The sequence below is a fragment of the Diabrotica undecimpunctata genome, chromosome 8 (assembly GCF_040954645.1).
Source record: "Diabrotica undecimpunctata isolate CICGRU chromosome 8, icDiaUnde3, whole genome shotgun sequence".
In the NCBI taxonomy this organism is placed as follows: domain Eukaryota; kingdom Metazoa; phylum Arthropoda; class Insecta; order Coleoptera; family Chrysomelidae; genus Diabrotica; species Diabrotica undecimpunctata.
Genome location: NC_092810.1, coordinates 79,163,580 through 79,187,155, shown reverse-complemented (window position 1 = coordinate 79,187,155; position 23,576 = coordinate 79,163,580). Strand labels below are relative to the sequence as shown.

At 33.2% G+C, this 23,576-nt stretch overlaps 1 protein-coding gene across 1 annotated transcript in view; it reads left to right on the top strand.

The window, feature by feature from the left end:
- The first annotated feature begins 18,459 nt into the window (after positions 1–18,459).
- The window catches only part of LOC140447712 (lipase 3-like), a 131,033-nt gene continuing 125,916 nt past the window's right edge, over positions 18,460–23,576 (top strand). Inside the window, exons 1-2 of the mRNA XM_072540519.1 lie at positions 18,460–18,759; positions 19,019–19,398. Of these exons, the coding sequence (XP_072396620.1) occupies positions 18,501–18,759; positions 19,019–19,398 (639 nt within the window). The 5' untranslated portion in view covers positions 18,460–18,500. The remainder of the gene's footprint in view (positions 18,760–19,018; positions 19,399–23,576) is intronic.

Below are 23,576 nucleotides of genomic sequence, written 5' to 3'. Positions count from 1 at the left end.
ACTTCCCGTGCTCGAATCGGTATCAATAAAGTGTTATGATCATTTCGGCCTATCCCAGCCTCATCAGACACTTGTGCTGATACAAATTCAAACTCGGAAATATATATTAATATTAATTATTATTATTAATATTAATATACATATATATATATATATATATATATATATATATATATATATATATATATATATATATATATATATATATATATATATATATATATATATATATATGTCTCTATTAACATCTTTATCAACGTCTGTTATACCTTACATTTATAGAAGGTTCAGATTAAAGCAGAAATCTGAATTGTGTTTCGAAACTATTTTACGGATTTAATATCAGATGTCGCTATTGCGTCCATTTCGAAGCCATTTTATCGTTGCTTCCCAAAGACAGAAAAGATCTATTTTTCACGTTGAGAACGCCTATGAATAACTGTTCTGATGAGCTTTATTAAAGCGAAATACGTATAAACAGATACATAGACGATTTGTACGTGAAATGGAATCTTTACTGTCTTTTTCATTTTATTCGGATCTACTCTGTATGAGTACAAGAAACCAATTCGCTAACGATTTCTGCTTAGTTGAGGAGACATGTCGTGGAATGCAAATTTTAGATTCCCCATGTCTCTATTAACATCTTTATCAACGTCTGTTATACCTTGCATTTATAGAAGGTTCAGATTAAAGCAGAAATCTGAATTGTGTTTCGAAACTATTTTACGGATTTTATATTACTTGCTTTAATTATAGATAAACTGAAATTAGTGTCTATTATAAACTTTGAAAAGGCAAGTGTCCATTTTTATTTACTAGTATTTTTTTAAATGCATTGGCACTGAAACATTTATTATGTAAATGTACGTTCCGATGTTTCGATTGCTACAGTGTATGACTTACAATATTTGTTTCATCAAGCAGTAAAATTTAAATTATAATAATTTATAAATCAATCTTAAAATTATAATTTTTTACTGTATAATTTAAATATTTTGATTTTTTAATGTAGGGAATTCAATATACTACTTTACTTTAGATACACATAAACACATGGATACACTTATGGCAGATACTAGCAATCAGTAGTGAGTCATTACCCAGATATAATATTTCGGTGTCTTATAGTAACTTAATTTTAGCCAACATATCTATTACAATTACATATAATATGTTTGGCCTTATCGTTTTAAATACTTTGTCGCTTGTGCAAGCTATCATTATTTTCAATGTTAAATCATTGTTTTTTGTATCTTGCGTTGTCAGGCATATCATTTTTAATTTAGAAGTACATGTATGTATAATATTCTTTTTTCTGTCACTTGGTTTAAATATAGTACACTTACATTCTTCTTGCTTATTTATTTTTATTCGTAATACTTATAAAGTATGTAATAACGTACCCGTTGTTGCAAAAATCAACAACGGGTACGAAAGATATCAGGTATCAGAGGTAGTATTTGTCAATCTAAATGCCGCTTACGACATATTAAATTAGAGAACATTTCTCCAAAAATTCTATGACGTCCCCTTAGATAAAAACATCACTTGTTTTATCCACGATCTAGATTGAATTGCTCTCTTCTGTTGATTCGCTTATATTTGTTTTTCATTTTGTTGGTTTTAAGTAAAACATTTTTCGTATTCTCTTCACTTTTTTGAAGATGTCGCAGACGGGAGAGAATTTCTTATGAGATCAATATCATTAGCATATGCTAGGAGTGCTTGGTACCTTGGGCCAATAATGGATTGCATTTTAAATAGGCGATTTCTATTTTAGTAAGCTGTTCTTTAATTTTTTGAATATTTGAATTGAGAATCTGTATATTATTCGACTGTTTTATAACACAGTGTTTCTTGTGTTATAGAATATAGTACTGTTTAATAATAATAAAGTTCAAGCAACAATTCATATATGCAATAACTTGGTACTGATATCTCTGCTCCCCGATACCAGGTAGTAGTCCCTAAAACATTAAAACTGCTACACTCATGCTTCCTATTATCCAACGATTAGCCAGTCCAGGACTATACGCCTTATTATGGTACTGATATTGCTGCTGTCCGGTATAAGTGAATAAAATATGCAAGGAAGGTTTTGGCAATTTAATAGAATTTTGTATGTTAGAATATTATTTCTCCGAGAAAGTGAAAAATATCTATTTGCTATACGGATTTAATCTATAGATGAAATATTAGAATGCTATAGAATAATGCTATTAGCAGCAAATAATATGGCAGATAATATGCTGGAATTAGCAGTAGCATGTACTAATGTACGTGGCCATACCTAGTCCACTGTTAGTACATGCTTTTAGAAGAGAAAGCCAACTTATCAAATTCAAAAGCAGACAAAATCAATTCCAAATATATATCGTAAGCCAATCCCTTATGTAAAGACTCTAAAGTAATAACTAGTGAAACTGTAAGCCAACAGCATAAAGTGCTGATACTAGATATACAAGTAAAATATGAAATAAAACCAAAATATCGAGGAGTCACAAAAACAATTAATTGACGTTAACAAGCGACAAAGTAGTTTAATTTAGAACAGAAATAAAAAAAGAATGCGTTGGAATATGGAAAAAGGCCATAATGAAATTTGGAGAAATGTGTCAAAAATTATTAAAGAGGGTGCAACTAAAATACTTGGAAAAATCTCAGGAAATTGACTTAAAAATTGGTAAATATAGATAGTCAGACGATGTTTAAGACAATATAAAAGACAAGAGAAGGTTATATAAGGAGGGACAAGAAAATATATCAGGCTAAGATTATCAAAAGTATCAAATAGACAAAGAGGAAGCAAAAGTAGTGGTAGCACAATCTAAGGTAGCAGCGTATGAAAAGCTGTACAATGAACTGAATACTAAGAAAAAAACATATACAAAATTGCTAAAAGTGGAGCAAAGAAAACCAAAGATTTTAATCAGATTAAATGTATACAAGATAAATACATTAAACTATTTATGCAAGGAAAGGATGTAAAAATTCGCTGGAAGGAGTTCTTTAACGACCAATTAAACGAAGAGTTTGAGAAAGCATCTATAGAGCCAACAGAGACAGTAATAGCAATGGTGCCGAAAATGACGACCGCGGAAGTAATTCAAGAGCTACATAAGATGAAAAAAGAAAAGGCATAGGTCCTGATGGCATCCCTGGATATATATGATCAGCATTAGGAAAATCAGGAACAAGTTGGCTAACAGGACTATTTAATAGAATTTTAAAAGTAAGGCGAATACCGGATGAATGGAGAAGTAGCATTTTAGTACCTGTATACAAAAACACAGTTGATGTTAAACTATGTACAAACTAAAGAACCCTAAAACTACTTTGTCACACCATGAAACTGTGGGAGAGAATAATTGATAGTAGGATACAGGAAGAAACAGAAATATTAGGAAATCAGTTTAAATTCATGCAAGGCAAATCATCAACGGATGCATTTTTTATCATAAGGCAAGTAATGGAAAACTAATGTTAGAACAAGTGAGGGTAAGACTGATAAATTTCATTTGAGAATAGTATTGCATCAGGGGTCAGTGCTAATCCCTTATCTCTTCTAATTAGTGTTGGAAAAATTAACGAAAACATGTCAAGGAGATATCCCTTGGTGCCTGATGTATGCTAATGATGTGGTGTTAGTAAGAGATAAGGAGAGAGAATTGAATTAATGATTGGGACAATGGAGATGGGCGCTTGAGCAAAAAGGTCTAAAAATAAGGCAAACAAAAACAGAGTATCTAAAGTGTGCATTTAAAAATCAACTTCAGCTTTACATTAAAGCAGGTTGTATTTATTTATGTAAGTTAATGAAACTAATAATAAAAAAAGAGCTGATTCCAAACCGATAATTTTTATTCAGAGATAAAAAGTATCCTATGATTAATTGAATATACAGAATTATCGATATAACTAAGTGAGAAACTTGTTGAGAAATACGTTTTAGAAAAAAAAATTGTGCTAGTCTTTTTTGACATAGCTTAGGCCTTTGCTAAAGTATAGCATGGGAGTTTAACCTACAAATAGTATACCTATTAGAGCCCAAACTAAATGAGTCCAAATTAATTCACGTCAAGTTTATACATCTGAAAATCTAAAACATTCATTTTACAAAAAACGATGTCTAAATACCTTATGCATCTTCCACAATTACATGAGAACTGTACTTGAGACTTCTATAGTATATGTTAAAAAAAAGGGAGAAACTAAGTTATCAGAAAATGTATCCGCAACTCATATAGTACTGGTACTGATATCTCTGCTCCCGATTTCAGTAAGCAGTCACCAAACCATTAAAACTGCTACATCTATGCTTTCTATTATCCAACGATTAGCCAGTCCAGGACTATATGCATTATTATGGTACTGATATTGCTGCTGCCCCTCATAAGTAAATAGAATATGCAAGGAAGTTTTTGGCAATTTAACAGGGTTTTTGTGTGTTACAATATAATTTCTCCGAGAAAGTAAAGAAGATCTATCCGCTATCCGAATTTAATCCATAGATTAAATATTAGAATACTATAGAATAATGCTATTACCAGCAAAAAAAACGGTATAATAGTACGATAAAACCAAATAAAGACGATAGTCTTTATTTGGTAGAAATTGTAGAAAATTATTAGGTTTCTCCTTAAACAGAGTGTTGACACCAAGAAAAATAAATTCTTAAGATTAACCTGTAATCATTATAAAAGTATCGAGTCTACTTTTTTAATGCAACATTACCGAAGGAGCTTTCTACGAAGACAGACCTGCGCACACCATTCTACATTTTCCGATAAGTGTTGATCCTGGTTTTTCTATTGATGAACGTCCTCATAATCCTATATACATACCAGTAAGCAACAACATGCGTGAACTTATCAAAATTACCGTGTAGTCGATCAAGAATTAAGACCCGTCAATTTTAGAGCGGACACTGCATTTGGATTTTAAGGAAACGATATAGATGGGTTTAATTATAAAACAAAACTCTACACATCAATATCCATTAGCCTCACGCAAATCCTACAAGCGACGTGACGTGTCTGCTGTCAATAAAGATTTTCTTGTTTCCATTTGAAATGGAAAGTTGGAGGATGTCGAAACGTTAATACATTCGACGACAGGTTCAGGAACCTTAACCACCTATTTTCGATCTTTACCAAAAACCATCGAGTTAGAATACATGGAGAGGATATCATGTGACTAAAAACCTCATCACTTCGCCATATTGTTATGATCGTTGTGTCAGATCGTGTATGATTGTTTACGTTTTTTTTTAGAATATTTTTTAGTTTTCATTCTTTTATAGTAAAGTCTATCTCAGTGTTTATCGTCTTGAATTTTACCTCATTATTGTCTTATCTCCATCTAAAGTAAATTCAACTTCAAGTTACGGACAGAATAAACACAAGTCACCGCGTGATATGCGAGTCTACACGTGAGGATTGGCCAAATTGTCGAACGATCGTAAGTCATGCGGTTTGCCCTAACAGGTACGCATTTCGTTTTTCCGCTCCGTCTTCTGTCGAATGCCAAGTGTCCCAGTAATTTTTGTGCAAAACTGTTTGTTGGTTTGTTGATTTGTTAATCGTTAGCTCGTGTGTGGATAGTGCAAAGCATTTTTTAAGAATATTAAATTATAGTCGATACAAACGTTTTCCCCACTTTAAAATAATTCCTGTAAGTATAATAAAGCATTTATAATAGCCATAAGATACGATATAAAGTCAACCGGCACTGATATGTTTAATGGATAAAAATGATTTGATATGTAATTTAGTAGGTACGTTAAAAATTATGAAAAACAAGAGGTGCCCGATATAATTTTATCCTGACTATAATAATTAATAATTAAAACTCTTTGCGGCACGAGATTTTATAAATTTTCTACAATGGACCCTTGGGGCACAGAGACATTCAATTGCACATGGAAAAAGTAAAATGACCTCACTTTTCAAGAAACAACTGATAACCATTTGCATTTGGCCGATATCTATACCGTGGGAATTTTACCAATTAAAGATAACACTTAATAGGGACAGAGGGAATAAGTAATAAAAACCACTTGCGTAGGTGTAACTTGATAAAAATAGATTAGTAAGTGATTAATTTTGTAAACTACTGTGCAACATGTAGCAAAAATTTGGTGGTTCAAATTTCAGTTCGAAGTGCCGAAAAGAGTTAAAAAATAACTTTTTTTTATATATTTTAAAAAAATTTCAACCCGGACAGATATTGTTTTAGATTTTCATGGCTCAAAAACATAAGTAAAAAATATCACATTTAACAAAGCGGTGTAGGTAAACCTTATATCGGATCCTCTACTATAAGAGTAAATTTTGAAAATGCCCATTTTGTTATTTTAGTTGAGAAAAGTATAATAAGTACATTTATTTAAAATGTCTGATACGGAGTTGGCAAATGAAAATGAGTAACCAAAGAAATAATGGTTAATACATACAAATGTGAATTACAAGATAATTCTACTTTAGCGTTAATGGATATTTAACAAAGGGTTGCAGATAAAGTTGGAGTTTGTTCGAAAACTATTTTCAATGTTATTAAAGAATATAAAAGCACCCCCACATTATCTGCACCGAAAACAAACTAAAATCGTTCAAAATCAATAGATGCTGTAGATGATTTTGATAAGTCAGCTATAAAAAGAATGGTTCATTAGTATTTTTGCCGCAATGAAAATCCTACAATTGACAAAGTCCTATGAGATGTAAATAATGATAACGACTTACCAAATTTAAAGGGAACCACGTTTTACAAACTCTTACGAAAATTAAATTTTAAATTTCAAAAACGTGGTAGAAACAGTTTGCTACTCGACAAAAATGAAATTGTGCTATGGTGAAGAAATTATTTGCAAAGGATAAGAAAATATAGAGCTGAAAATAGAACCATTTATTACTTAGACGAAACATGGATAAATGCTGGCCATACAAAACCAAAAGTTTGGGTGGATGCTTCTGTGACTTCCGCAAGACGTGCATTTTTGGATGGGCTGTCGACCGGCTTAAGAAATTCCTCAGATAATTCAAATAAACTTTCAATTTTTTATTTATTATCTTTAATATCACTTTTAGGAAAAGGTAAAAGATTTATAATCTGTCACATCGGAAGTGAGAATGGTTTTGTTCTGGATGCACTGTGGGCTTTTGAGTCAAGCAAAAGCAGAGACTATCATGAGGAGATGGATGGGAAGTCATTTGAAAATTGGCTCCAAAAGATTTTGCCAACACTGGAAAAAAATGCTGTAATTGTAATGGACAATGCCCCTTACCATTCCAGAAAATTGGAAAAAATTCCCATTAAGCCTACAAAAAAGGCAGATATTCAAAACTGGCTTCGCTCAAAAGACATTCCCTTTGAAGTAACGATGTTAAAGGTGCAACTTTTAGAAATCGTTAAACAACATAAAGGCGAATATAATAAGTACATAGTAGATGAACTGGTAAGAAGCACAAATAGAATAGTTTTAAGGTTGCCACCGTACCACTGCGAGCTCAATCCAATTGAGTTTGTATGGGTGTAAGTCAAGAATTATGTTGCAGCGCATAACACAACATTTAAATTTGCTGACATTAAAAATTTATTTCATGAAGCTATGTCTGCTGTAACCGTGGGAAAATGGAAAAACTGCGTCAAACATGTAAAAGAAGAAGTGGAGCCAAAAATGTGGGAGTTGGACAATTTAATTGAGGCACAAATTGAGCCTATCATTGCTGATGACAGCAATACATCAGATTCTGAAAGTTAAGATAAAATACGGTAATTTTATAAACTTTTTTTTGTATAATTTATTTTGTTGTTAATAACTCTCGATCTTGTAAATCATTTTTATATTTAAAAAATTGGTGCACTATAATCTGTACCTGTCAGACGTCTACAAACTATATGGTTTTGTATTGCAACTTTAATTTACTAGTCCGGCCCTGAACAAACGCGTGTTTCCAGCGTGCATTTGTTTACACCGGTCGTAGCTTGAAGTTGAATTTATTTTAGTTATTTTATAACAGGGCATCAGGGGCGGACTCCAAGTAAAAATAATAATATAACAATTTCTTTTCAAGGCATCTATTTTATTGTAAAGAAAATTACATTTATTTACTAGTATTTTAAAACTTATATTCAACACTGAGTTATAACAATAAGATATTTAAACTACACTGTAAAAGTTAAAAATTAATGATTATTATTCTGTGTTGTTATTCTAAGATCAATTCTGTTTCACTGTCGGAGTCATCATTTAGATTAATCACAATGGGCTGTATATTAAAACTTTGCGTAGACAAATAAGAATGTTCAACTTTTACAATATACTGTACTGATTTTTTTCAGCTTTCAACCGATATATTATTAACGACTGATACTAAGTAATGATTATAATTCTCATGGTACTGGCCGACGCATACCTGACCCAGCCGTGGGTGGGTAGGTATTTAGCAGAACAGATTTAAAAACGTGTTTTATCAGTCGTTAAGAGTCCTTATTACCTTACCTTATTACCTTGGGAAAATAATCGCTTGACGGCTATTAGTCATAGTCGAAAGCACTTGTCATTAGACGCAAAACAAATAGTTAAACATGTGTATGATACTTTAATAAGTAGAGGCTTAATCAAACAAGCTGCTGTAAAAGAAACCTGTGTACTTACAAAAACGCCAATATCGTCGATAAAGGATATTGTAAACAGTAAAACACTGCCAGGCAGAAAAAAACGTAGTGATTTCCAGTCTCATCGTTTGGACAGTGCTCAACAAGATTTGATGAGAAGAAAAATATATTCCCTCTATGAAAACCAGATTGTTCCTACTTTGGATAAACTTAAATTGAAGTTAGAAGAAGATGAAATACATATACATATTAGCCGTGCCACCCTCCATAGAGTCATTTCTACAATGGGTTTTAAATATCGTAGAGATAGACAAAAAACAAGTTTTAATGGAATCACAAAGATTGCGTACTTGGAGATATAGCTATCTCTCTGACATTAGGAAATATAGATTAGAAAACAGCTCTATCATTTACCTGGATGAAACATGGTTCGATACACACGATACAGTACAGAAAGGATGGATCGATTCTAGTAGAAACTGCCAGACGAAAGCACCTTCAAATTAAGAAAAACGCATAACAATAATTCACGCTGGTTCGGAAGACGAATGGGTCCCAAACTCCTTGCTGTTATCTGCGAAGAATATCAAAGACTCTATCTAGCTTGTATTACCACTAAGATACAAGTGGAGAACTTTTTGAAAACTGGTTTTAAAATTATCTTTTAAAAAATATCCCTAACAATAGTGTCATGTGAATGGATAATGCAAGCTATCACAGTCGTCAGCTTCAAAAAGCGGCAAACAGAGCAAGTACTAAAAGTGAAATTCAGGAGTATTTGTTAGAAAATGATATTTATTTTGAATTTAGTTACAAGAAAGAGCAACTACTGGAAGTGTTAAATACTTTTGGTATTAAAAAGCAATATGTATGTGACAACTTAGCAGAACAGAACAGATGGGACATACTGTGTTACGTCTTCCTCCATACCATTGTGTATTCAACCCTATTGAACATATGTGGCACCAAGTAAAAGCATAGGTAAGAGCGGAAAATATCTGCTGCCCTGAGTGGGACTGTCATAGACTTGATTAAAACTGTTATAGATAACATATCGGTTGAAAGCTGGAAAAAGTTCAAGCATTTCTTTCCCAATGATGATGTAAAAATTGAATTAATGACTCCAATTAAGAAAATACGCCTTAAAATATAGTCTTCTTTTTTTACATATTTATTTTAATGCAAGATGATTCACATTTGCGGTTTACAAAAAAATTTATACTGATAATAATCGTTAGAAATACATTTATTACTAATACGATAGTTAAAAGTATAATCGATGAACCTTATTGCCCGATGACATCATTATTAGTCTTGTACCATTTTGAATCACTTTCGGTTTTATTTGGGGATATTAGCATGATCTTGTAGAATGCTCCTCCTGACTTTTATATCCTCTTGAAAAATACTGGAAGCTTTCCATAATTCACCACATCATGATCCATTAGAGTCCATTCAGTTCGATTACAATCAGTTTTTACATCGTTAAAACATATCACCATGATCTTAACATTGTTTGGAACGTTTGTATAAAGCACATTGTTAACAATAGCTGTGAGAATGATAAACGATGTCGTTAGTTGAGACATCTTGTTGGTTGAATTCTTTTAACGAGTATTGTGTTTTTGGTAGTTTTCTAGTAGACAAATGAAAATCGGCAAATCGTTTTCCAAGTGCGGTTCTATCTTTGTACCACTGAATATTCGCTTTTAACTTTTGTATTTTTTTGTAAAACTCGTCTAATCTACACTATACGGAAGACATTGATGAAATGAAGCACGTTTAACGTGCTTTCTCGTTTATATATACTATAGTAATTATATAAGAGTATTTCAAAAATTAACAATTTATTTTTTTAATATTTTTAAAATAAAAATTGTAAACTGTAACGACCTCTCGTGTAGACTAGCGTCACCATCACGTTTAGCATGGTCGTAAACTATAACGCCATCTACGAATTACAGTGCAGTAACCCCGGAGGTCAGCAAACCCAATCAACAGTTTTGTCAGCATTTAATTTTTATATAAAAGAAATAGTATTGTAATTGTTATTTTTCAATCAATAAAGCAGTGCAGTATAGTTGTAAAAGTTAATAAGGGGTCTTTTTAAAAAGTACCTTCGCGAGTTTAAACCTTTAAGTGGCACAGTGCAGTAAGATAGTGTGAGATCCTCGTCGTTCTTAAACGTTTACCCGCTAAGAACCAACCAACTTCCAGAGAAAACTACGGCCGTTCAACCCTAGAAGTCAACGAAAATCCAGTGTTAAAGTGTAGAAATCAATTTATATGACGAAAGACGATAAAAAGAAAGCGAAAGAAGAAAAGAAACCAGTTCCTTCGAAAAGAAATGCACCCAAGCATCATCATTTATCTGTGAGCAAATTTAATCTTTTTCTAATCATAATTTAATTGCTTCACAAGCTTCATCTCTTATAATTAGTAATTCTCTTTCAACTATTAGTGAATCGATTATCGAACCTGGTGCTGCTTCTATTTCGCAAAATAACTGAGCTTTTCAATTTAGTTTAAAAACCAACGTTAGTTCTTTAAATAATACTTTAAATAGCTTAGATATACCATCTATAATTATTACTCTCGCTAGTCAATTAAATACTATGGCCGTGGCACCCGCTCCCGCTCTAGTTTTCGATGCCAATAAAGATCTTTCCATCGTGCCTGATTACGATGGTAACCCTAATGAATTTCACAACTTCATTGAAGTTACTACAATGCTTCTTAATCATTTCTGGGATCACAATAATCCCGATAACTTCCAAAATCACATGATAACTCCAGGTGTAATGAATAAAATTAAAGGAAGAGCTCGAGAAATCATTTCCGTATATGGGTGTAAAGATTGGCCCACAATAAGGACCATACTAATTCAAAACTTTGCCGATCAACGTAATGAAAATTCACTTACAAGAGACATGGTAAACTTAAGGCAAGGACCCAACGAAACTCCTCAACAATTTCACGAGAAAGTAATGTCACTTTTAAACACAATTTCGAATCATATCGAACTACATACCGACAATGCAGATGTAAAGGGGAGCAAAAAGGAATTCTTTCAACAACAGGCCCTAACTACGTTCTTAGCAGGATTACGAGAACCAATGGGATCAACCATACGATCAATGAGGCCTACAAATCTTGCTTTCGCTCTTCAATTTATCCAAGAAGAAAACAATATTATATATTTGCAGAAAACCATTGCAACCAATTTTTCATTGCCAAATAAGAATTCTACCCACATACAACCCCAGAGACAGCCGCAGTTCACAACACCACCACAATGGCAACAACCCATGCCCAGGCCACAGTTACATCAACCATTTTTCGAAAGTAATCCAGCACCGTCCCTACCAACATTTACCCCAAGATAGCCAATACAACCCGCTCGATTCCAACAACCAAGGCAACAATTCATGGCAAACACACAACTTCCAAGACCTAACCCATGGGCAAGCAGACCACCACAACAGTACAAACCAACACCGATGTCTATAAGTACACGCCAAACGGGACATAACAGAGGTTCAAACTTCAGAAACTTTAGGCCGCAGCAACCGCAACCACACACCCCAAAGTTTACCGTAGAGGAGCTGTTCAATATTGAACAACAAGACGAAAACGATACCGATGCCTACTATGGAGAACAGACATACTACTATCCAAATCAGGACGCATATTCAGATAACTACTACGTAGAAGATTACCAAAATGCCCAATACGAAGAAGAAGATGTAAATTTTCCAAAACTCCAAGAGGAAAACGAAGAAACGCAATCGAACTCAATTCTTATTCAGATAAAAAAGAACTTCCATATATCGAAATTAAAAATCCTCCCCTCAAACTTCTTCTTGATACAGGGACAACCAAATCATTTCTTAACCCCGAAATTGCATCCAAATTTTATAAAAATTTTATCAAACATGAACCGTTTGTAGTCAGTTCAATATTTCAAAACCATTCACAGGAATATTGTGCTGAAATTCCAATCTTCCCAGAATTTAACTCTAATCATCATCAGTGGCGTTACAGCCCTTTATGAGCCAAAGCCTTCTTCAGAACAATCCTCCATTCGCCCCTGTCTCTGGCAACTCTTCTCCATGCTCTAATTCCGATAGACTTCAAATCATTTTCTAGGTTGTCTTGGTGTCTAAGTCTCGGCCTCCCTCTTCTTCGTTGTCCGATCGGCCCTCTTCGGTCAAAAACTTTTCTGACTATGGCATCTTCCTCTCGTCTGATTACATGACCTATCCATCTGAGGCGTGCTACCTTAATGAATTTTACAACGTCAGGTTCTCCAAATCTTCTATACAACTCAAAATTGTAACACCTGCGCCACAAACCTTGTTCTTTTATGCCTCCATATATTCGTCTTAGTATTTTTCGCTCAAAACGTTTGAGCAACTCTTGGTCATTCTGTGTTAGTGTCCAAGTTTCTGAACCATATGTTAGCACTGGTCTTATTAGTGTTTTGTATACAGTCAGTTTAATTTTTCTAGGCATTTTTGAGGCCATCTGTCTTCTTAAGCCATAGTAACACTTATTGACGAGCACTATTCTTCTTTTGATTTCTTCACTGACGTTGTTATCTATAGTTAGCAGCGACCCTATATGAAGCTGTCAACACCTTCCAGTTCTAGGTCATCAATTATTATTCGTGTAGGTGTCGGGTTGCTTGACCTAGTGCAACACATATATTTGGTCTTTTGAACATTTATATTTAGTCCCATTCTGGGTGCAGATGCTCTTAACGACCGAAATGCTTCAGTCAGAGATTCTGTGGACCTACCTATGATGTCTATGTCATCTGCGTATCCGACAATTTGCACTGATTTGTTAAAGATAGTACCATTCGTAGTAATCTGCGACTCTCGAATTGTTTTTTCTAATGCCAGGTTAAATAAGAGACACGATAGTCCATCACCCTGTCTTAGTCCATTTTTGCAATGGAAGGGTCTTGAAAGATCGTTTTGGATTTTTACCATGCTCTCTGCACCTGTGAGTGTAAGTTCAGTTAATCGGACAAGATCAAACGGAATGCGAAATTCTACCATAGCAAGTAGAAGTTTATTTCTATTAACGGAGTCGTATGCGGCTTTGAAGTCAACAAATATGTGGTAGGTGTCGACGCCGAACTCTAGGGTTTTTTCAAGGATCTGCCTCACTGTAAATATCTGGTCCGTTGTTGATTTATTAGGACGGAAACCGCACTAATATGCTCCCACTATTTGTTCGGCGTAGGGGAGGAGTCTTTTGTACAATACGTTGGACATCACTTTATATGCCATATTGAGTAGAGTGATGCCTCTATAATTATCACACACCATCATGTCTCCCTTTTTGTGTATAGGACACAGTACACCTAACTTCCAGTCTGTGGGTTTTTTTTTCTGTTGCCAGATTGCAGTTATCAGTTTATGCATGTGTTTCATGAGGGGGTCGCCGCCATTTTTGAAAAGTTCGGCAGGGAGATTATCCGAACCGGGAGCTTTATTATTTTTCAGTGTTGCGATGGCTTCTCTAATTTCTTCTTCGGTGGGGGGTGGTTGCCGATCATCTTCATTTATTTGAAACATGGGATCCCCAATCTCGCCATCTTCGTGGTTGCCGCTAAGCAGTTCTTCAAAATGGTCCTCCCATCTGTTTAGTATCTGTTCTTTGTTACTAATTATAGAACCGTCCCTATCTTTACAGGCTATTATTCTGGGTTTGAATTCTTTTCTGCAGCTGTTTATCTGTTGGTAGAATTTTCGTGAGTCTTTTCCATTGTGGTGGTTAACAATTTCGTTTAGAGCGTGTTCGTATTGTTCTTTCTTTTTTCTTCTAAACATTCTCTTTTCTTCTCTTCTAAGATTTTCATAATCTTCCAGAGTTAATCTCGTTCTGCGCTGCTGGAGTCTCTTATATGCTTCGTTTTTTGATGGTTGATATGTCTGCACTCTTCATCGAACCAATCTTCGTCTTTTTTGGTCTTGATAGGTTTTAATACAGTTTCGGCCGCTGTGGGCATAGCTTTTTTACATTTAGTCCAATGTTCTTCTATACTTAGATTTTCTTCGATTGTTGGTAACGCTTCGTTTAATATTGTCATGTAATTAGCTCTAGCAGTTTCAGATTTTAGCACCTCAATATTATATTTTGTGGATTTTGTGCTGTGACCTTTTTTTGCGTTAGATACCCGTGCTCTAAGTTTTGCTTTTATAAGGTAGTGGTCGGAGTCTATATTATCACCAATTTAACTCTAATATTAATTTAAAATTCTACCTTTTTAAATTCCATAAAACATTTGATGGTCTTATCGGCCTTGATAACTTAAAACTTCTACAAGCACATCTTAATTTTCCAGTATCCACACTAACTACAGCACACACAGTTCTATCTATCTTTTAATATGAAACCAACAAAAAACAATTTTATACAATTCAATTGGAACCCAGAACAATCACACAAGTACGACTTCCAGTAAAACAAACAAAAGGCACCATACTTATACCAAAACAAGAAATACAAGGGGCAACTCTAAGAGAAACTCTCAGTGAAGCCTGAAATCATCTAGCCTGGTCCGAAATGATCAACAATACTGATGAACCTATTCAAGTAGCACTCACCGATCCTGTTAGAAGCAATCCAATAGATCTTCATGAATATCACCGGTATACCTCGGACATCATTCCAATGGAAACAGAAACAATAATAGATAGCGATCCTTTCATCAGAACAGATCATCTAAATCCAGAAGAAGAGATGCACATCAGACGTTTATGCAGAAAATTTGCAGATATATTCCATAATTCTGATGATACTTTAACATTTACAAATCAAATAAAACACCACATACGAACAACGGATGAAGTCCCAGTTTTCACAAAATCATATCGATATCTACACGTACATCGAGAAGAGGTTCAAAAACAGATCACATCAATGCTGGACCAAGGCATCATCAGACCAAGAGAAAATGAAAGCTTTAAGAGATAAAGCAAGAGAAATGAGGGAAAATGGAAAAATGGTCAAAATAGGTTACAATAAAATCACAGTAGACGGCAAGGAATGGAGATGGTGCTATAAAGAAGAAAAAGTAGTGGAAATAGCGAGTTCAAAAAACTACCAGAGCAACATAAAAAGAACCAAGGAGAGACCAAGCAACGAATAGAGAAAGAAGAATTACAAAATAAACCGGAAAATGATGATAAATGTTTAGTTTTAAGTAGTAATAGGAATAGGATTAGAAATGTAAATGATAAGTATCCCATTAGAAATATTAGCATTAAAAATAAAAACGGTAATAAAATAAATAACGGATATAATGTTAATACAAAAACCAGGGAGCATGAAATCAACGTTAACACCAATAATGGAGAAGAATATAGTAATAAGGTAATAATCATATAGGAATCGCAACATGGAATGTGACATCTCTGACCGGCAAGGAAATAGAAGCTACGGAAGAAATGGAAAAAATGAAGGTACAAATAATGGGAATAAGCGAGACAAAAAAGATAGGGAAAGGACACATCAATATCAATCAGAAATATAGTCTATATTATTCCAGAGTACCACAGGGTCACAGAGCAAAAGAAGGAGTCGGTATAATAGTGTATAAAAGAATAGAATCAAGAATAACAAACTACGAAGCAGTAGCATCTAGAATAATCACAGCCCAAATAGAACTAAAAGACAAGATAGAAATAATACAAATATACGGATCAACAGAAGGTAACGAAGAAAAGATAATGATAGAATTCTACAACGAACTCCAAAACGCATTAGACAAATTAAGAGAGACAAGAGAAAAAATAATAATCTTAGGTGATTGGAATTCAAGAGTAGGTAAGGACATTAACAGGGGATTAGGATGCATTGGACAATATGGGGAAGAAACATTAAATAGAAATGGAATTCAAATTTTGGAATTCTGCCAAACCCATGACCTGATAATAGGAAACACATTCAGTGAAGAAACCATTAACGACAAATATACATTTGTGGCTAAAGAGAGAAATGCGAAAAGCTTAATCGACTATATAGTCTATACGAGAAACCTAGAACAAAATATAAAAAACATCTTAACGGAAAAGGAACCGGAACTGTCTACACAATACAGGATGGTCACTGCAAAACTGGAGAATTAAAAAATGGAGGAAGTGGAAAGAAAAGAGTACAAGAAAGTAAATGTAAAAAAACTAAAGATAGAAAGTGTGCGAGAAACTAACAAAAGCATGAGACAAATAGAGTGCCAAAAAGAAACATGGACGATGGAAGAAAGATGGAATACATACAGTGAAGTATTAAAGACAACAGCAACTGAAGTGTGTGGAATCAAAAAATATAATAAACGGTTGAAAAGTGCAAGATGGTGGAATAAAGAAGTGAAGACAGAAATAAAAAAGAAGAAAATAGCATGGAAAAATACATCGAAACGGGATTAGAAGAAGATAAAGAAAAATACTATAGTCAGATACGATTGATAAAAAAGACAGTCACACAAGCAAAAGCAAAAACATGGAAAGAATTTGGAGAAGAACTTCAGGAAGAATATATTACAAATAATAGAAAATCGTAGACTAATTTTCGAAACCAAATTCAAGAATTCCGTTTTAATCTATGCCTTCTAAGAATTGCAAGGCAAAACAGACGTTGATAAAGATGTTAAGAGAGACATGGGGAATCTAAAAATTGTATTCCACAACATATCTCCTCAATTAAGCAAAATTCTTAGCGAATTGGTTTCTAGTACTCGTACAGAGTATATCGAAATAAAAAGGAAAAGACAGTTAAGATTCGATTTCACGTACAGGGAGCTTGCGCATCCGTTTATACGTATTTCGGCCCAATAGGCCTCATCAGAACGGCTTTCGCAAACGCTCTGAACGTGAAATAAATCTTTTCTGTCTTAGGAAGCAACTCTAACATGGCTTCGTATAGACGCAATGTAGCGACATCTTTATCAACGTCTGTTTTGAATTTCAATTCTTAGAAGGCACAGATTAAAGCGGAATTCTTGAATTTGGTTTCGAAAATTAGTCTACGATTTTATTATCAGATGTCGCTACATTGCATCTATACGAAGTCATGTTAGAGTTGCTTCCTAAGACAGAAAATATTTATTTCACGTTCAGAGCGTTTGCGAAAGCCGTTCTGATAAGGAAGCAAAAAACATCTGAAAAAGAAAAAGAGGCAGACCAAGAAAAAAATGGATACAGCAAGTAGTAGAGGCGGGAAAACTTAAACAAAAATCACTCGAGGAATTGAAAATAATGGCAGGACACAAAAAAGAATGAAAGAGGTGGGTAAATGGAAATTAAAATAGCTAGCCCAAATCCGACACCCTGATAGGGTAAAAGGAAGGGGAGAAAGAAAGAAAGAATAGTCGTTTATATTAGTATTTCTATTAGTTTCGTTCAAATTTTTACTGGACTTAATTAATTTGATCATTGTATAAATATATATATATATATATATATATATATATATATATATATATATATATATATATATATATATATATATATATATATATATATATATATATAAAAAATTGGCTGATAATGTAACAGAACATATTAATTCCAAGACACGAAGTTCACCGAGTCAGCTAGTCTTATATATTTGACACCATTCCAATATTTTGGAACTTTACAAAATTTATATTAGTGGATAGTGTGTTGGACTTGAATAGTTTACGCTTGACTGTAGTAATTTCATTACGATACTTAAATAATTGGCTGATATATCTTTTAATAATGTTAATTGAACCATCACAACCTTTTATTTTTATACGACCTAATTAATATATAGATAAAAATGTTGATATAAATTTGGCGACTTAAAATGGTGTTTTTACTGTTAGCCGTGTAGTAGTCAATATGATGTATAGAGCAATATTTCTATTGTGTGTTTGGTGTGTTTATACAACTTCTGGTGGCATATTGGATTCCGCCAAAAATCTTATACATGGTGGATCTGATTTCGTCAAGGAATCTGTACACAATGTTTTTAACTTTGATTCGCCGCCAAAGAGAACCCCTATCCCAGAATTTATCAAAGAAGCTGGATATGAGTCAGAAAGTCATTATGTAACTACACCAGATGGATACATTTTAAATATACATAGGATTCCACGTGGTAATTGATTTATCGTTTAATGTTTTTCTGTTTTTCTTTACTTATTACTTTTTGTAAATTTTTGCCTAAATTTGTCTGGTTAAATAAATTGAAATATTTTAAATTAAACAAAAAATGATTGGTATATTCGTTGATTGAATAGTTATTCAATCAACGGTATATTTCAGTAATAGTAAAAGATCAATAGCTTGTTTCTGTTATTAATATTAGTCATATTTTATATACTTATTTATTTATGTTTTGAATTTTTTATTATCAGGTAAAACTAACAAACCTAAAAAAGATATACCTGTTTATCTTCAACATGGACTTTTATGCTCATCGGCTGATTGGGTAATTCTTGGTCCAAACAAGAGCCTTTCGTTCTTACTGGCTGACGAGGGCTATGACGTTTGGCTAGGAAATGTTAGAGGTAATACTTACTCTAGAAATCACACGACACTCAGTCCGGACAAAGATGCTGATGCATTCTGGGACTTCAGCTGGAATGAGATTGGGATTTACGACATACCAACCATGATAGATTACATTTTAAAAGCCACAGGAAAATCACAGGTATTTCATGTTGGACATTCACAAGGGACTACTTCATTTTACGTTATGACTTCCGAAAGACCACAATATAATCGAAAAGTCAAGGTTAGTATGCATAGTTATCAATTATATATATATATATATATATATATATATATATATATATATATATATATATATATATATATATATATATATATACATATTTTAATTTTACTCGTTATTTACAATTTTTAACATTCTGGTTACGACAAATAAATTGCATATAATTATAAATAAAAACTAATTGACTTGCAATAGGGAAATTCTAAACGAATCTGCTACTCAGACTGGAATACGCTTATTAATCGGATCGATCTATGGATTAACAATAGGGCAAGACATGAGGGGCTGGGTCTGAATGTTACCCCTTCATAGATCGCTACCGAGAGAGGGTAAGCTTAAGAAACCGAAATATAGCTAAATACAGCAATTCATTAAATTAAAATATTTATCATAGAATTATTTAAAATATCTTCTAGTAATTAATTTTTTTTAACTAAATGTGATTCTTACAAAACTAACTTCTATTCTACATTGTTTTCCACTTCTGCCCTTTACACCTTAAACTTAAATTAATTTAATATAATTTCTTAACCACATTACTTTTTCAAAGATCTATGCGTGTTTTTCTTTTTTTTTATTTTTGTTTCTAATAAAAAAATTAAAAATGAAAATAATAGAAATGCAAGCTCAACGAAATAAAAAAAATCTGGAATCTTAATAAGCTTCAAACACAAGCAATTAACAATTAATACGCAGAAGCGATACCAAATAAACTAGAAACGGTCGAAACTGAATATAAAGAAACTAACTAAAAAAACATCAAAACAAGTGTAATGCAGTCAGCAGAGGAAACAAAAGGACAGCGACAAAAGAGTGGTTTTATAAATAATGCAAAGCCAAAAACATAGAGAAGAAATAAGCATAAATGACATGAATAGAAATTGCACAGATGAAAAACTAAATAAATACAAAAGGAAAAACTAGAAGCGGCAAAACTATACAAAAAGAAAAAATCAGACTGTTAAAGATCAGATGGAAATATTAAAAGCAAATAACAAAGAAAATAAAAAAATTATACGATTATGTTAAAGGTAAGACTTAAAATCTGGACAAATCTAAGAAGATTGTTTAGGGGAAAAGTGTTGGAGAAAGGGTTATATAATAACAATATATAAAAAAAGAGACCAAATCATACCAGTAACTATAAAGGAATCATATTACTGAATACCACTTACAAAATATTAAAAGCATCTTTAGAAACAGAATATTTCAATACACTGAAAACAAGCTTCAGAAAAGAAAAATCAAACATAGACGCCATTCACCTACTCACACAACTGATTGAAAAGTGCTAAGAACATAGCATAAATTTATACCTACTATCCATAGACTTCTAGAAAGCCTTTGGCTCAGTAAATAGACATAAACTCTTTCTAAAAACGCAAAACATAAATATCAGTCAATCAATAATGTCTTTTTTTTTTTCATTAAAAAAACCAATACCATATTCTCTTTGAGCGGCATTTGTTTTCCTTGGCAAGTGCCATCAGGAGGGTTGGCAAATAAATCTTATTCTCTAATATACATAATATTAAACTAAGGCTAATTCTATTTAACAAGGTCAATAAAATTAATAAACAATCAATTAAATAAATGTTATAGTACTAAACAAATGTGGATATCGTACCGAGTAAGACTTCGCACTAGACTAAACAATAATAGCAATGTACAACAGTAAGGTATAACAAGCACAAGATAGTTAAAAAGATAAATTAGCTATAAGCAACCAAATTATTAATGCTAATTTTAATATTTTCATCCGTTTGCACTAGCACTAGAATAAGGTACACAGAAGGACAAGACTGAGTGAAAGGCGAGTTACTAAAGATAAGTTGATTAGTCATTATGGGAAAAAGGCAATAAGGCTATGTAACGACCTTAATTTGGTTATTTTGAATGGCAAAATAAAAGGCGATATAAAGGGGGAGTACCTATACATTTTTGGAGCGGTTAGGCAGTTCTGTCATAGATTTTGCATGTGTATTAAGACCGATATCAAATTTAGTAGATAATTTTTTTATAGGTTGTGAATATTATTCTGACCATATGCCTCTGATAGCGGACTTGACCCTCGACAATGTCGGTCAGAGATCAAGTAATAAAGTTTTGCCACTGCTTCCTAAAATTACTTGGACCCAAACCGATTCGGAAGAATATAAAAAAAAGATGCCTTGTGAAATTAACAGGAAGAATGACTGGACTGATCAACCGTAGATAACTTTTAAGTTACTACAGCAATGTATAAGAAGTCAGCACAAAAGGAAGAAGGTAAGCTTTTTAAGGCAAAGGAGGAGTGTAAACAAAGCCAACAATAGTTTTATGGTGAGTGCGCAAGAAAGAGGAAGCAAGTAATGTCATATCTTAGAGTATTTAGAAAGACTAGCTCAACTTATGCAACGAGCATATATAGGGACGTTAAATAGGAATACAAGCACCTTTGTGACTGAAAAAGAAAGAATTTAAGAGAGCTGCATTGAGAATAAGAAATATTAAAGTTAAAATTAAAGAAATTTTTCATTGAATCAACACAGTTCAACACGGAAGACTGTTGAGTTTAATTTTCAATTTTGTAATAGTGTAAAACAGTACCGTAGAAGTCAACATAAAGTTACAGGCAAAAGTCCCTCAGAACTTATGTTAGGAAGACAAATAAGGAATAGATTAGATTTACTTAAACCTTTGAGTGGTGGTAAAGTTACCTATACTGACAAAAGTCTAAGAAACCTTGATATAGGAACTAGGGTTTCAGTGAGAGATTATTTACATTTTAAATGACAATTGGGCAAAATTGTACTCAAATTGGGGTTATTACATTAATTAATTCAGTTAGATGATGGTAGAATCTGGAAACGTCATGTAGACCAAATACGGCAAATTGGGGAATATACTTCATCTCATAATAATCAGACATATTACATTCGGGATACCATTACTCAATTTGGTTGCCAGGGAGGCATCCATTCCAGAGCACAGTGTCTCACCACCACCTACTGAAGTGACTACCGAAGAATCGGAAATTTCAAATAATATGGAAAATTCCAATATTGTACCTGGAGCTCAAACTGAAACTGAGGAGCCCGTTTTAAGGCGTTCCACTAGAGTAACAAAACCTGTTACGAGATTGAATTTGTAAGTACTTTACTTTTAGTTATCTTTTGTAAATCATGGTCAAGGGAGGAGGTGGTATGTTCATGAGAAACTCCCTAACAAGAAATGAAAGTTGAGGATGCTGAAGAACGGCTGTCACTCGAGGATTCATAAAAAGATCACGTTTTTATACTTTTCCGAATTAAAACATTTTGACATTATTACATTACGTTATTACAATATTGTAGCGAGATTAAATAAAACGGGCGGTTCGAATTTATATAAATATATTTATTTATAAGTTTACAGTTCGATACTCTCTTATCAACTAAGCTCTACTCCTAACATCGTTACATATATATATATATATATATATATATATATATATATATATATATATATATATATATATATATATATATATATATACCAAAAGTATCATGTTCGAGAATATTCTGGGGTAATCCCACCTCTAATTCGTCTCATCGAAACCGCATCGAAAGACGGGCGCTATTGAAATGCCAATTCTTACGTTTTCTAGATTTATCCTTCTAAGAATTATGACGTATCGGAGATGGGCTATTTCGTTACACTGCTCCCGTCTTAGATCTGAGCGTCCCGATCAGTAACTCCAGATGTAGGTCCAGGATGGCGAAATCTACAGAACTCTCCAGCTATGCATGAACCCCTCAGGAAGAAATAACAGTCTACAGACTATGAAGGAAGATCACTTCAAGCATGCTTCTCACAATCTTCCAGTCCAGATTTTGTAGTGCATGGCCCATCTTGGATAAGGCCAAATTCTTGATGTCATAATTGCACACGATTTTCTTCAAATTAGTTAGAGCACGCCATATATCCTCGTAGCTTGCCCTGTCTGTATACGATTTCCTGGTCACCATATATATATATATATAAAGATCAAGGACCATCTTCTAATCTCAGTACTCTTCCAAATTTGGGCAGCTGGTTTTTTAACTCGTCCAAACGACCGAACTGCCTATAGAATGCAGATGATATTCCTTTAGTCATCTTAAGATCTTGGGCAACACAGTGGGCTAGAGAGACGTTATGCGGAACAATAAAAAGAT